The sequence below is a fragment of the Podarcis gaigeae genome (assembly GCF_964106915.1).
Source record: "Podarcis gaigeae genome assembly, chromosome: 14".
NCBI classification, from domain to species: domain Eukaryota; kingdom Metazoa; phylum Chordata; class Lepidosauria; order Squamata; family Lacertidae; genus Podarcis; species Podarcis gaigeae.
The window spans coordinates 40849897-40864994 of record NC_139690.1 but is presented as its reverse complement, the minus strand read 5'-3'; the positions used below and the strand labels follow the sequence as shown (position 1 = coordinate 40864994).

The 15098-nt window shown below is 43.1% G+C and overlaps 1 protein-coding gene across 1 annotated transcript in view; it reads left to right on the top strand.

The window, feature by feature from the left end:
* The window catches only part of DNAH3 (dynein axonemal heavy chain 3), a 99353-nt gene that overhangs the window by 38949 nt on the left and 45306 nt on the right, over positions 1-15098 (top strand). Inside the window, exons 20-32 of the mRNA XM_083711191.1 lie at positions 131-222; positions 1887-2001; positions 3103-3219; positions 4999-5178; positions 5934-6070; positions 7169-7370; positions 8692-8784; positions 10472-10582; positions 10896-11010; positions 11345-11543; positions 12624-12732; positions 13629-13742; positions 14386-14562. Of these exons, the coding sequence (XP_083567317.1) occupies positions 131-222; positions 1887-2001; positions 3103-3219; positions 4999-5178; positions 5934-6070; positions 7169-7370; positions 8692-8784; positions 10472-10582; positions 10896-11010; positions 11345-11543; positions 12624-12732; positions 13629-13742; positions 14386-14562 (1761 nt within the window). The remainder of the gene's footprint in view (positions 1-130; positions 223-1886; positions 2002-3102; positions 3220-4998; positions 5179-5933; positions 6071-7168; positions 7371-8691; positions 8785-10471; positions 10583-10895; positions 11011-11344; positions 11544-12623; positions 12733-13628; positions 13743-14385; positions 14563-15098) is intronic.

Genomic DNA, 15098 nt, shown 5'->3' with positions numbered 1-15098 from the left:
TTAGTTACAGATATGGAGAGTAATGTTTCATGTAAGCATTTCAGTAATTCTTACAACAGGCCCATAAGATGGACCAGTATTGTCATGCCAGTACAAACCCCTTTTCTGTGTTTTGTCCATTTTTTTCCAGATAAGTGAAATAGTTGGATATGAGATAAGACCTGATGAAACTACATCACTCATGAACATGTTGGAATATGGTCTATCAAAATACATTGATAAGTAAGAAAATAACACCCAGATCTTTTAATCTGGTTAATATTTGTTGCATCCATTAACAACATTAGAGTTTGATTTCTAGTTGATATTTCCTGAAACTGTTTAAAGCCTTGCAATTTTGCTCACTGCCCCAGTTATTTTTTTGTGGAATATTAGGAAACTCTTTAGAATCGAATCAGAACTTTTCAGTAAAAAATGTATGTGGGGAGACATCTTGTCTTGCTCCAGAACAATGAGGAGCTAAGTTCATGCAATTCTTGTGCCCATTGTGCTTCCACATGTGTGCATCTGTGCTAAAAAAATGCACTCAAAGCCTAACAGCATGGTTCTGTTGTATGTTTACTTAGAAATGAGCCCCACTGTGTCATTAGTAAGTGTGTTTGGGATTGTAGCTTAAGGGTACAATCCTATGCACTCTTGCTTGGGAGTAAGTCCTGTTGAACTGGGCCTCATGTGTAGGGTTGCTTACTATTTGCATCTTTAAAAAACCCCATGCACTTGAAATGCAAAAATGCATATAATGTCATGCATAGTTTGCCCATTAACCCCCTATTTCGAGCAGGAGCCAAGTGTGGGAAGGTGTAGGTCAGGCAAAGAAAGATAAAACTTTTCCTAGCACCAGAAGCTTCCATTCTTTTTTTCTTGGGACTGAGCAGTGAGGTAGTCAAGTTTACTGATGATACTAAATCAGTGGTTTTCAACCAGTGTGCTATGGCACCCTGGGGTGCCTTGAATGATGATCAGGGGTGCCGTGGGCAACACTGGCCTCTGTTCCTCTTTCCTTCCCTCCTGCCTCCAATGGTCTCTTGGGTCTTTGCCTCCCAAGGCTTGCATGGCTGTTTGTTGTAGGAGCGCTGGCTGCAAGCTTCCCAGGCGAATGGTGCCTCTGGGGCTGGCCAGGGGGTGCTTTCCATGCCCCTGTGGGGCAGTATGCGGAGGCACCTCTCTTTGGAGCAAGGGAGGGTGGAGCTCAGAGACTAGGGGCAACAGCTGCGGCTACCCAAAGGACTCCAAAGGAGAGGGGAGAAGAGGAAGGCTGAGGAAACACTCCACAAGGGAGGGTGTTCAAAAAGGGTTGTGGGTCTGCCAGCTCTGAAGGCAAGTGGTGACATAACTGGGCTCCTGAGCCCCACAGGGGTGCCACAGAAAGAATGTAGTTGGTCAAGAAAACCGTGGACCCTAAAAGGTTGAAAACCTCCGATTTAAAGTACTACTTCCCTAATTTTTTTTCTTGAGCTAAGGGTCAGCACCATGGAGAGCTCTCTGTGGTGAAAGCTTCTCCAGATAACAGCCCGTCTTCTCTGGACACACCTGCATTTGCTGTGGACTCACTGTAATTCCAGTGCCGGATTTTTAATCCATCTTCATACAACATGATCCAAAATACATTTGCATCCTGTGCTTTGTTATAAAACTCTGCTGTTCTGTTGTTTCTCAAACCAGCTTCACACTCGCACAATGAGAGTCTATAAGTCAATTAAAATCCCTCCAGACTTCAATTCCCAATCAGCCTACTTGGTCACTAGTCACTGATGGGGGCAGGCCATGTAGTTCAGTGACATCTAGAAGAGCAAAGGTTCCCCACCCAGGCTTTAGATAATTGCAGCTTTGACTGAGTAAACCAATATTAAACTCACATCTTTGCTTTATTTCCCATTTTCATTTAGGCTAGAGCCTATTGGAGCAGCAGCTAGCAAGGAGTACTCCCTAGAGAAAAATATGGAGAAAATGAAATCGGAATGGGCAAATATCTGTTTCACTTTTGTAAAATACAGGGACACAGTGAGTACATTTTCTGCGATCGAGCAACTGTGCTTGGGACAATAGTTATTTTCTTAGTTATCCTTTACTGAGGATCAGTGGGTTTGTTTCTGGTTGAACAGCAGTTGTCCAGAGCTGCTGGAATCTGTGTGTTGCTGCTCCAGTGGTGAACCAGTGAACTGGAGGTGGCAGCTTCCTTAGACTGCACCCACCCAAGCAGGCCACTGGGTCTTCATGGGCAAGAGGGAATCCAAAAGAGCTTCCTTTTCCAGCTGAACCTTGACTGAACCATAAGGTCTTCCTGACCGCTGGCATGTACCTGTATTCTTTGGCTCTGGCACATGGCTTTTTCTTCAGTCCTGCTTTCTGGTTTGTCCTCCAGTCCTGGCTTGCTCTTTAGTCCCTGGCTTGTCCTTCAGTCCTGCATTACTAATTAGTTCTGACCATTGGCCTGGCTCACAGCTGGCTCCTCAATCACCTGAGGCTGCTGCCCATTGCCAGTCTGACCATAGTGCCTGTTGGAGCAAGATATGCCCCAAGATGGTGTTTTGGTTGGTTAGTTTGTGATAACCACTTCCATGTAGCAGCGCTGAATACAGGAGGCTGCTATTTGTATGCCTATTATGGTTTGTATTGACTGGAGATTCTCTACACCAGCACCATGCATTCCTGTAATATATGGTACTTGGGGAAAGAGCAGGTTACCCACATGTGATGACACAAAAATTGTAAACCTGGCAGCAAGAGTCATATGGGGAAGAGTAGGATTGTGTGTATAATCATCCCATCTATTTCTGATGTTCAGGCTGTGGGTATGATCGCTTATATAGTCATAAGAACACTGGAAAAACCTGCTGGGTCAGGCCAATGGTCTACCAATGCAGCATGCTGTTCTCAAAGGGGCCAATCAGATGCCCCAATGGGAAGCCCCAAACCAGGACCTCAACAGCGTTCACTGGTGATTCCCAGCAACTGGTATTCAAACTAGGAGTAGAAAAGAGGGAGCGGAGTGCTTCAAGGTGCGTCCAGGAACAACATATTGCTACAGGCCCTACTTGTGCATAACACAGTGATAATGGGGTTTTAAATAAGTTATCTCAACTAAGTGTGGCTTCTTTGCAGGACACCAGTATTCTGTCTGCAATCGACGACATCCAGCTTCTGCTGGATGATCACATTGTCAAGACCCAGACAATGTGTGGTTCTCCATTCATCAAACCAATAGAGGGTGAATGCAGGGTAAGGAGAAACAGGGTTTGCCTGTGTTTCTGTGTGCCTCCATGCAATGCATTAGCGTAAGGACATCCCCAGGACGTATTCAGATGGGGTGAGCAGCTTGCTTATTGGGAAGATGGGACACAGGAATCTGCATTCTACACTACATCTAAAGCCAGGGTGGAGAATCTGTGGCCCTCCAAATGTTGCTGAAGTACAACTCTCATCAGCCCCAGCCAACATGGCTAGTGGTCAGGGATGATGGGAGTTCTGGCTCAGCGACATCGGATATAATAGATCACACTGGTGAACTGTATAACACACCCCTGTTCCTGCTGCAATATACCTGTATTACCACTCTGTGCTTTTTAAAAACATTATCCCAAACAAGCTTAGCCATCAGATCTCTTAGCAGAAAGCACAAATCTGTAACATTCTCTGTTACATTGTGAGAAGCAAAGCTACAGGGAACCAGGAAGAGGGCCTTCTCGGTAGTGGGGCCCGCCCTGTGGAACGCCCTCCCATCAGATGTCAAAGCGTTAAACAACTACCTGACATTCACAAGACATCAGGGAAGTTTTTAATGTGTGACATTTTAGTGTATTTTCGGTCTCTGTGGAAGCCGCCCAGAGTAGCTGGGGAAACCCAGCCAGATGGGCGGGGTACAAATAAATTATTATTATTATTATTATTATTATTATTATTATTATTATTATTATTTTGCAGTCAACACATTTAGAAAGTCTGTTAGTTGGTATGTCGGGCTGTAAGCCTAGCCCCATTTATCTGGGAGTAAACCCCATTGAATTCAGTAGGACTTACTTCTGAATAGACAGGGTTAGGATTGCAGCTTGAGGTATTCAGAGAAGACCCGCTGAAAATAGTGAGTATAATTTTAACAGGTCTTTTGAGTAAAACTTAACTGACTACCACTCTGCAACTGTACTCTGGTACCTGCATTACAGAACCTGCCTGTAGCCGCTTGACATTTATGAAAGCCACACAATTTTGAGTATTGTTTTTGGTGATTTTCCCTGCTGTTTAGTGTGATTTATGTTCTTGGTTGAATTTGAGGCCTCTCAGTGTGACTTACTGATGAAAGGAGGAGCAAAAAATAATGGCTTGTCAAAGGGCTGCTCCAACCAAGAATCCAAAGGGCTTTTCCTATTAATATTTGATCATGGGCTGAAGCGTTACCTTTAACTCTGACAGCTTGTTAGTGCTTCCTCGCCCTTAACACAAGATCTCTCTCTTTCCTTCTCCAGAATTGCTTTGTTCCTATCTTTCCAGCTAAGATTCACCCTGTGTGTGAACAGGATAGGTAGTCTGGAAAATACAAATCTGGCACTGCAACTTATGAAAGGCTTTGACAACTTCCAAACAGTAGTTCTGGGGATTGCTTTACTGGAGAGATAAATTGGAATCTTATATGCCTATAAAAAAATTGCAAATATAGAAAAAAATGGGCTTATGTTTAAACTGACCACCTTAGCAAGGACACATTCCCAAATGTCATTGCTGAGGGTCGATTTTATAAACCTTTTTTTAGGGAGGGTGGTTGATCTTTTATAGAAAAAAAACGCTATTTCCAAATGATATTTGAAAAACAAGTTTGAGAACTGTTAATCAGTTTGGGGAGGGGAGGATTGTTACAACAGCGTGCAGTTTTGTAGGTACACTGATACAACAGGAGAGATGAAAGGAGGGAGGGGGAATGAAGCCTGTTATTTAATGTTGCCTCAAGTCTGCTGAGTGAGAATTAAAAATAGTGCCTTGGAGACCTTTACATTGATCTCTTTACAGAGGTGGGAGGAGAAGCTTGTTCTGATGCAGGAAATTTTAGACAATTGGTTAAAATGCCAGGCAACGTGGCTTTATCTGGAACCTATATTCAGCTCTGAGGACATTATTGCTCAAATGCCAGAGGAGGGGAGGAAGTTTGGAATAGTGGACATGTACTGGAAGGACATCATGGTGCAAGCAGTAAGTAGACAGTTGAACTTGGGATTTTGCACACACAAAAACTGTATAGGCAGAAGGGACCCACAGTGTCATCTAGTCCAACCCCCTACAGTGTGAACATATCACATGGGGGGTGGGTTCATGCATAGAGCATTTCACTTTCCCTGTAAAAGAAAGATTGCAATAGTTTTGAGCCAGGTTGTTGCTCACCAGCAGTGGTTGGGCTTTGGCAGACAAAATGGTTGGGGGTTCTTACACAGCATACCATACCTGTTTAGTACAGTAGCAGCTGTGTGATATAGCACCGTTCTAGTGTTGCATAGAGACTGGATTCACATCCCTTGCTCAGCTCAGTTTACTCTCGAGTCACTTCTGCTCAGTCTAATCTGTCTCATAGAGTAGTTTAAGTGAGCCTTGGCAAGGCTATCAACATGGCAGACAGTCTTCTCCCTCCCAAAGTGAGTGTTCTGTTTTGAACTGACAGAGCCCACAAACATCCTGAGAGATATGTGGTCCAGCCAGTGGTAGCAGGAACCAGGTTCAAAGAGAACCGTCCAGTAAGATACCTGCAGGCAAACACAGGAATTCAGTATGGGCCCAAAATGCAAGAGAATCGAGATGGTCAGCTACAAATCTTGTAGAACCATGGGCAAATCGCTAGGTGTGCTAAACTTGTTTTGATTGAGTCCTAGCTGCAAATGATGCTTTGTATCAAAGATGAGGAGCCTGTGGGGGCTCAGCTTCTTTACTATTGTATGCTTTTTTAAAAAAAATAGGTGAAAGACACCAGAGTCCTGATCGCCACTGAGCAACCAAAGATGTTGGACAGACTTCAAGAAGCAAATATGCTTTTAGAAGACATCCAGAAGGGTCTGAATACTTACTTGGAAAAGAAAAGGTTATTTTTCCCAAGGTGGGCTCATTAGCAAATTTCAATTTAAAGCAAATCGATTCTCATTAAGAAATTAGCTTTGTGGATACACATGGCACATTGACTACACAGGAAGCATTGAGTTCAGAGGCCTGGGACTCTTAGAAATAAGAAGCTGGACTGAGGCTATGGCTATTAAATGAAGAGGCTTATTTCAGGGAGCTTTCCTCGCTCACTGTTGCAAACAGGCTGGTGTCCTCCTTCCAGAATTATTTCTTGAGTCCTGAAGTAGACTAGTCTATGCTTAGGCAAGAGTATTCTGGAATGGTGGTCTGGATGAAGGAATGGATCTGCCATAGACATTACACTGAGCAGTCAAATTAACCAGATTTAAACAACCAGAACCCTACTGGATCCATCCAAAGGCCTATCTAGTCCAGCATCCTAATTTTCACAGCAGCATTTCCTCCTGAGTAGTGGTGCTGTGATAAATTTGGCCAGATAAAGACCTTAGGGAGCAAACAGTGGTCATAAAAATCAAGAGGAGATGCAGAAATCTCCTCTGGCTTTTGAGTTGTAGTAAGATGCTACCTACACATTTGCTAAGCTTATCGTCACACAAGAGACAAGCTTCTCTCTTCTTAAGACTTACCCCAGGCCCCACACCCTCTTCCCAGCTCCAGCTCTAATTAGCCATCTTCCCACTCTCCTTGAGTGTTTTTGTCTTGCTGAAAAGTATTATTGAACTCTGAGAATGCCTCTTGCTTGCCTAGATGGAAGGCAGAGATGGGTCTATGAAAGTGTGTAGAAACTATCCTTTTGTACTAAGGGAACATTTGCATGAGTTGTTTTGCCTCACCCACCATTGGCACATCCCCATCCCCCAAGGTTGCCTAGAAGAGAATGCAGCCCTTTGTTTGAAAAAAAAGCTCCACACCTACCTGCAGAGATTCTTTTAACTGAAAGAGCAGATATGGGAGATGGGACTCCCTGTATTTGGCATAAATGTTATTCTGCTGAGCGGTGGCCCCTCCCCATTTAGGTCACGGGCCAATGAAGTGATGACCACCAAGCTGTGTGACTTCTGTGTCATGAAAATTAATGCATGGATGTTAAAAACAACAACCCTATTTTGAACAGATTCTTCTTCCTTTCTAATGACGAGTTGCTGGAGATTTTGTCCGAAACCAAAGATCCTCTCCGAGTGCAGCCACACTTGAAAAAGTGCTTTGAGGGAATCGCAAAACTAGACTTTACGGAGAACATGGAGATTATAGGCATGATCAGCTCAGAGAAGGAAATTGTACCTTTTATCAAGACAATCTACCCAGCACAAGCCAAAGTAACCTTTGCATAGAATTTTCTTGTTTTTCTATTTGATAGCTTGGCCATAGCAATGTGCTTATTGGGGAATAAGCTCAATGGAAGATGCCAGTTTTTAGATGAAAAAGTGAAGAGCATTGAATACAGTCCTTTTGTCCACCATCAATTCTCTTTATCTTGGAGCAGGGCAAACCAGGACTAGGAATGGGAAAGAAACTCTATTCAGTTTGCATTTTAAAGTGAACCTACATAATTCATACTTTCTGAAACAATAAGCAAACTGAATCATAGCCACCCTTCTAAATTAGCATTTATCTGAATTTTGCTGTGCAGTTCTTCAACCAAGTAATGTGTACAAATATGCATATGTTAGGTAAAATGCAAAGAAATGCATATATTAGTGGGTGGAAATACATTTTATTAGGGTGACTTGTTTGTGGAAATGTGTTTGTTGGGCAAAATTCCATTGAAGAATGTTCTCATTAGGAGAAATTCTCATTAAAATGCTTAACAAATTTTAATGACAACTTAAACAACTGACATGAAATGTGGAGAACTGAAGACTGAAGGAAAATGGGAAACTGAGAGAAACCAAAATCAATTCACCCATTCCTAGGCAGAGTTGAAGCTGCCCATGCGAGTGCAGTAGGAAGCTGTATTCCAGGAGAGGCTCAGGGGAGACTACTCACTCTTCCTGGTCATCTGCTGTGTCCTGGTGCACACCTGGTCCTTCTCTGGCTGTTCCTTCCTCCCAAAGTATCCCTAGTAGCAAAGCCTTCTGCTTGGCAGGCAAGCGCTGTTCCGCTAGTGCTGGACTTCTTCCTGGGAGTAATGCCATCTCTGCTCCAGGGGGTGAAAACTGGAGGTGAAAGGGGAGAGCCTGGGATCAAGGTGTCCAAGCTTGGTATGTGGGACTTTGGGGGAGATGAGTAAGATGTATTTGGTGCTCAGTATCTCAGGCTGATAGATTGTAATAGCAGGCTCTTCAAGCTCTCCAGTGGCACTGGAGGTCTCTGCATAGTCCCACTCCTCTTCCTCAGATGAGGTCCCTCCAGGCTGGCCTCTGACCTGTACAACATGTAATATGTCTCATATATATAATGCCTAGAAGCATAGATACCTTTTCATTGAGGGCATTTCCAATTAAAATCTTATTAACAATGAATGTATGAGTTACTGCACGGAACCTGTTCTGTGCCAGCCCTTTGAAATGAACCACATAAATGATTCCTCTCCAGAGTTTGGACTTTTTCATTGTGAAAGTTCTCATTCAATCATGTTTGAATTTTGGGTTTTGGGTTCATAGAGCCTTCATTTTCACATTTATCTTTTTTCCGAAGGGCATGGTTGAGAAGTGGCTGTCACAAGTAGAAAACATGATGCTGTCCAGTATCAGAAAAGTCATAGAAAGGGGCATCGAAGGATATGATCAGGTAATAAGCAATGCTTTTCAATGACACAGTTCTACTTAAGGTATCTTAAGTCCCATGAACTTGGTTGAACTGAAATTCAGGTTTACAGTAGTAGTTTAAATGGTCCATTGATAAGAAGCAGCAGTGCCAACTTGAATAAAATATTGGGGTGGGGGGCAGGTAAGTCCCACCCCATATCAGAGTTGAACTCATGGCCTTTCCCATTAAAATGTATTCCTGGCAGCTTTCATCATTTCAGCAGCCTAATTTGGGAGCATGTGTGTCTGTCTTTTCATTCACTCTTCAGAGATTGAGAGCCAGAAACTCCCTGATCTAGTGCAAATCACCTAAAGATCTAAGGAAACTAGCTTCTTTCCATCCTAATTTAAAGTATAGTTAGTGGAGGCTAAAAGAGAGTGCATCATAAGAAGCGATTTGCATATTGCATACATATAGATTCAAATTTCAAAGTAATTACTATAAGCTGCATAGAAATACATCTCAGCACAGTGTGGTGTATTCAACCTGCTGTCTGGGTACTAATTGTGCACGGGCAGCTTCAAGGTTTTCCCTTCTTATAGCTCTTTATCCTTAATCTAGACATCGGACTGGATACCCTGTTTTCCATAAAGTAGAGCACATGGCTACCCTCTATGGCAGTGGTTCCCAATTAGGGGTCCGTGGAACACACCCAGGGGGCCCACGGCACCATCTTCTGCCAGGAACTCACTTATCTCTTTAATTGTACGGTGAAAGCCACAATGATGATCCACTGATCACCCAGCCTCTGCTTGCTTGCTGGCAGGGGGCAAACTTGTGAAAGAGTTGCTGGATGGCAAGTGATCTGGGATTGGACAAAAAAAACCCTCTGACACAGTTTCTTTGGGCTCTTGTGATTGGAGGGAGCAGAGAGAGCGAGAGCACAAATGACTTACTCCCTGGGGCGGGTTCACATGCTTATCATTAAAAAATGTAAGGGATCCCTTCCCCAATACTTTATCAAGCCCTGACCTAGCCTTCACCTATGTCTTGAAGATGCAGGATCCCTCAGTTAGCAGAACCATATGCTGCAAGTTTTGTTTAGATGTACCATCACAGATTACAAGTAAGGAATAGTATGTTTGAATACTCTCTCAAATTAAAAAAAACCCCTTCTGCATATAGAACACTTGCAAGTTAGGGACACAATTGCTTTCAGTTGTAGTGGAGCAATGGAGACAAGTTTTTCCTACTGTCTGGGGATAGGCAATTTGTGGTAATATCACAAATTTTATGGTCTTTTTAGTATACCTAAAATCCTTTGCTTATGAGGGTCCTCCCCACATTTTATTCAAAAAAAAAATGCTTTACACAGGTAACTACCATGGAGTTATAAAAAGATTCAAAAGTAGGGGGTCCTCAGTAATTAGCTAATTGGGAAACACTGCTCTATGGAGTCTATGGACTTCCCCTTTATTCATATTATAGGGTTAATCATTTATGTTGGTGGTTTTTTACATGTGCATGTTTAAATTTGTTGAATGTCACATAGAGACTGCTGGTATTATTCAAGCAGCAAATAAAATGAAACAAATATCACATTGTAGATCAGGGAAGTTTTGGAAAACATTTCATCCTCCCATTTAGAACCATAGTTTTCCCTTTATATTAAAATCTCAGAGCCCTAGTTGGCCATGGCAGTCTAATGTTATTCGCTTTGTTTTTAAAGGTTCCCCGGAATAAGTGGGTGCTGCAGTGGCCAGGACAAGTAGTTATCTGTGTATCATCCATCTTCTGGACAAAAGAAGTATCAGAAGCCATACAAGGAAAAACTCTACCTGTAAGATTTGGGGGAGGGGATTGCTGTAACACTGGTCCATTAATTTCAGTGGGTCTGCTCGGAAGAGGACATAGTTGGAGACAACCCTCTATATATTGTTCAAATACTTTATTGGGCAGATAAAGATTGACTTGTATTGCATTGATCTGTAAGCAGCTCTGGAAGCCTTTATCAGCTGAAGAGCAGGCTAAAATTATTTAAATGATAAATAATCAGGGACAATCCCCTTAGCGGTTGGGGAAACACTGCAACATGGTCTTCAAGTCCTACCTGTTGGTAATAATAACCTTCTTCCCCCCCCCCCCCCCCGCAGGCATTTTTGGAGAAAAGCAACAAACAGATTGGAGAAATTGTTGAACTGGTCAGAGGGAAGCTGTCAGGCGGGGCCCGGCTCACCCTGGGAGCCCTCACAGTCATTGATGTGCATGGTAAATGGCAAGGCCGGGAAGTGGGAGAACAGCAGGATACATAAGAAATTGAAATGCCCATTCCAGTGAAAGTCACAAGATGGAAAGGGAGCTAGGGTTAGAAATGGAATGAGTATTTGAAAAATGGAAGGGGGTCTCAAAAATGCAAGCACCCCCCGCACCCCCACTTCTCAGATGAAGTTGCCTTCAACTGAATAATCAGCCCATTGATACCCTTAGCTTAGCACTATCTATAATGACTATCAGTGGCTTTTTCAGGTTTTCAGACAGGAGTTGAAGCTCAATGTTTGGCTTGTGTACTGGTCCATTTGACAAAATATCTTTGTTCCTGCAGCACGGGATGTTGTTGCAAAACTGTCTGAAGACAAAATTTCAGATCTGAATGATTTCCAGTGGATTTCTCAGCTGAGATATTACTGGGAGGAGGGAGAAGTGATGGTCCGAATGATTACAACTGAAGCCAGATATGGCTATGAGTACCTGGGCAACTCCCTTCGTTTGGTGATAACGCCGCTGACCGACCGATGCTATAGGTAACACCCCTCCCCGCTTTTTTAATGTTTGTGTTTTTGGTTCATAAGTCATGCTCAGAACCGGAACGTTAGCAGGATATAGGTTAGGAGTGGTGAACCTGTGGCCCTCCAGATGTTATGGGACTCCAGTTCCCCTTATTGCCATCCAGCATGGCTAGTGATCAGGTATGAATGGATCTGAAGTCCAGCAACATCTGGAAGACAAAGCATTGGCTACCTTGGCTTACACATATGAAGTCCCAGGTGATTGATTAAATGATAGATAGATAGATAGATAGATAGATAGATAGATAGATAGACAGACAGACAGACCACACTTTCCTAAAAATACAGCAAGATGGAACACAGCATATAAAATAATCGTGTTATCAGTAAAAACATCAATAAACAGTAGCTTGTTTTTTTTAAAAAAAGAGTCACATTGCAAAGGCCTGTGTGAATAACATTATTTTTAGAAGGCGTCTAAAAGAAGGCAGTAATAATTATGGTCAAACCTCTACTAGCAAGAAGTTTCACAAGGCAGGGCCTTCCACTCTAAAAGTTTGATCCCAAATAAAGACCTCTTGAACCTCAGGACCATAGGATCCAGTGCTAGAGGTTTTTAAAAAGCAAGGCTATCTACATAAGAAACTAGAGAGCTGTATCCAGTTCTTGGCTGAATGTTCCATTAATCCATCCAGCCATTGTCATATCCTAAAACATGTGTGGTATTTGGGTTGGGGCAGGGCAAATGTCATGGGGAGATTCTTGCCCCTCTCAGCAGCTGCATGCAAGCTCATAGATTTGCATACTTCCCTTTTCTGAAAACGCTGGGTGTTCCAAAAAGTATATTTCATTGAGAAATCAACCATGTTTGAACTTGTTCTGTTTAACTTTGGCCATTTTACTATCCTGAGAGGGTGAGAATATTAAAATTCAGATTCTAACTCCCGGCAGCTCAAGCTTCCAGCAGGGGTAATCATCAGGGAGGATGGGAGTTCTACTCTAGCAGTATTAAGACGGCCACAGATTTCACCACCCTGGTATCCTATTTTTTAAAATATATATACTGTGCTAATTCCCCTCTTTTCTGTTTCTTAGAACATTAATGGGAGCTTTGAAACTAAACCTGGGAGGTGCCCCAGAAGGACCTGCGGGAACTGGCAAAACTGAAACCACCAAAGATTTAGCAAAAGCACTGGCTAAGCAGGTAACAAAATAATCTTTTTGCTGGTATCTATGTTTTTCCCCCTCCATCCCTCCCTCTCTTTCTCTCTAAAAATACGTTTGAGGAATCGTCTTTGTTTGCTGAAGCTATGGATCAAAAGTTCATGAATACTTGAAGAAGAAATAGGACAGATCTTGTATTTATTCCCATTAATTCATATGCACATCCCACAAGTCTCTGTGGTGAATATATAATACCCCCACACACACACGTGTCCTGGAAAGAATGGGCCATCCTATTTTTTCACATGAGATTGTGGCAGCCATTTTGTGTGTCGTGCTCTTGCGCCATGCTCTCGCCACAGAAAAAATGCTTTCTCAGGGCTGCGATCTTGCCTGGCACCCAAAAATGTGCCACAGGTTCCTCGCCCCTAATGCAGAGAACCCACAGTTTACTGTTGCATAATCATGGTTTGTTTGTAGTGTGCTTTCCAGTGGCGTAGCGTGGGTTATCAGCACCCGGGGCAAGGCAAGTAATTTGCGCCCCCTAACCCGTGGATTTTAGCAGGGGGCAGAGAGCTGTGAGTGCGAGCGCGCCCCCCACCCAGATGTTGCGCCCGGTGCAGCCGGGCCCCCCTGCACCCCCCACGCTACGCCACTGGTGCTTTCCATTTCTCTTTGTAAATTGCTAGAGTTGTAACTCAGCTTGCCAACTTCTGTAGCGGGGCTCCTGTGCCTTTAACAGCCACATGACACACTGAAATCAATCATGCAAAATTTCTTGCAGTGATGGCAAAACCTGCTGAATTCCTGCGCATTGCACAATTGTTACAGATGCAGGAGCCACTCCTGGAAGAAAATTAAGTGGTTGGCAATGTTATTATTGTTAAGTAAAAATTTGCAGCAACTTTGAACAATATATTATGTCATTTGTTTTAGTGTGTTGTCTTCAATTGTTCTGACGGTCTCGATTACAAAGCCATGGGGAAATTCTTTAAAGGACTGGCACAGGCTGGAGCTTGGGCCTGCTTTGATGAGTTCAACAGAATTGAGGTAATGACTTCCTCTATTTCTGGTGCTTAGACTATGAGTGATGTCACTTCTGAAACCAAAACAGTACCACCCTCATATGGGGGAGATATAAACAGGTTTGGAGAATCCCAAGGTTTACTGAAATACTTTAAAAAGAGAGAGGGAAAAAGCCTAAGGGGGAGGGGAAATATCTGAAAAAGCCCAGGCCTGTTCAGTATCCACAGAATGCTGTCTGACTATTATGGGAGATGGAATGGAAAGAAGTATTGAAGAGGACATGGATGGCTGATTGGAATAATGAAACCCCGGAGATCTATTGCTAGTTAATGCTGAGCCACCAATCGTCAGTATGAGGCATTTCTCTGTAAAATTTCTGTCTATAGCCAGTTCTCATTGATTTATCACACTATTTCAGCCCAGCCCTAACACAGTGTTTCTCAAACTTGAGTCTCCAGCTGTAGTTGGACTATAACTGCCATCATCCCTGACCACTGGTCCTGCTAGCTAGGAATGATGGGAGTTGTGGTCCAACAAAGAGTTGGAGACTCAAGTTTCATAAACACTGCCCCAACACATTGTTCAGGTCACATTTAGCGGTCCCTTTACATTGGTTTGAAATGCATGTTTTAAATCTGAAGTATTATTTTCTTTATTTTGTTGTTAGGTTGAAGTTCTCTCTGTAGTGGCACAGCAGATCCTCAGTATTCAGCAGGCTATTATTCGAAAGCTGAGAACATTTATCTTTGAAGGCACAGAGATTTCACTTAATCCAACCTGTGCAGTATTCATCACTATGAATCCTGGATATGCTGGACGGGCAGAACTTCCTGATAACTTGAAGGTGAATTGTTATACATTGGGAAAGCGAAACACCCGTGGGTTGCTGGGCAAGACCAGAAGAATATAACCTGGAACAGGCAGTGAACAAAAAATAGGTAGTCTAGATGAGGAAACAGTATGAGGGAGATGGTAACTGACATAAAAGCACAATTCAAAGGAAAGTGTAAGAGTTAGGTTTCAGAACCTGGGATAGCTCCCAGGGATCATAGGTGTTGCTCTGATAAAAGCATGTGAAGGATATAGAAAGGAGCGGCACCTTTTGACACATGACTCTACCTGGCCCCACCCCAAATGCCCATGTGCAGAGGCTTTCCTAAGTTCTGGAACTCTATGCAGTCAAAGTTCCAGAAGGGAAGCCTCCACGTGTAGAGATCTGCATGCCTGCCTCTGTTCAAAACTGCCACATTCTGTGCATAAGTCCACTTAAACCATATTCCTTCTCTACTGCTAGACAGTTCCTGGAAATCCTAGTTTTTATTCCTTAGCTAATTGCTTCTGAAGTCATAGGCTCACAAGTAACTATCACTGAAGCACAAC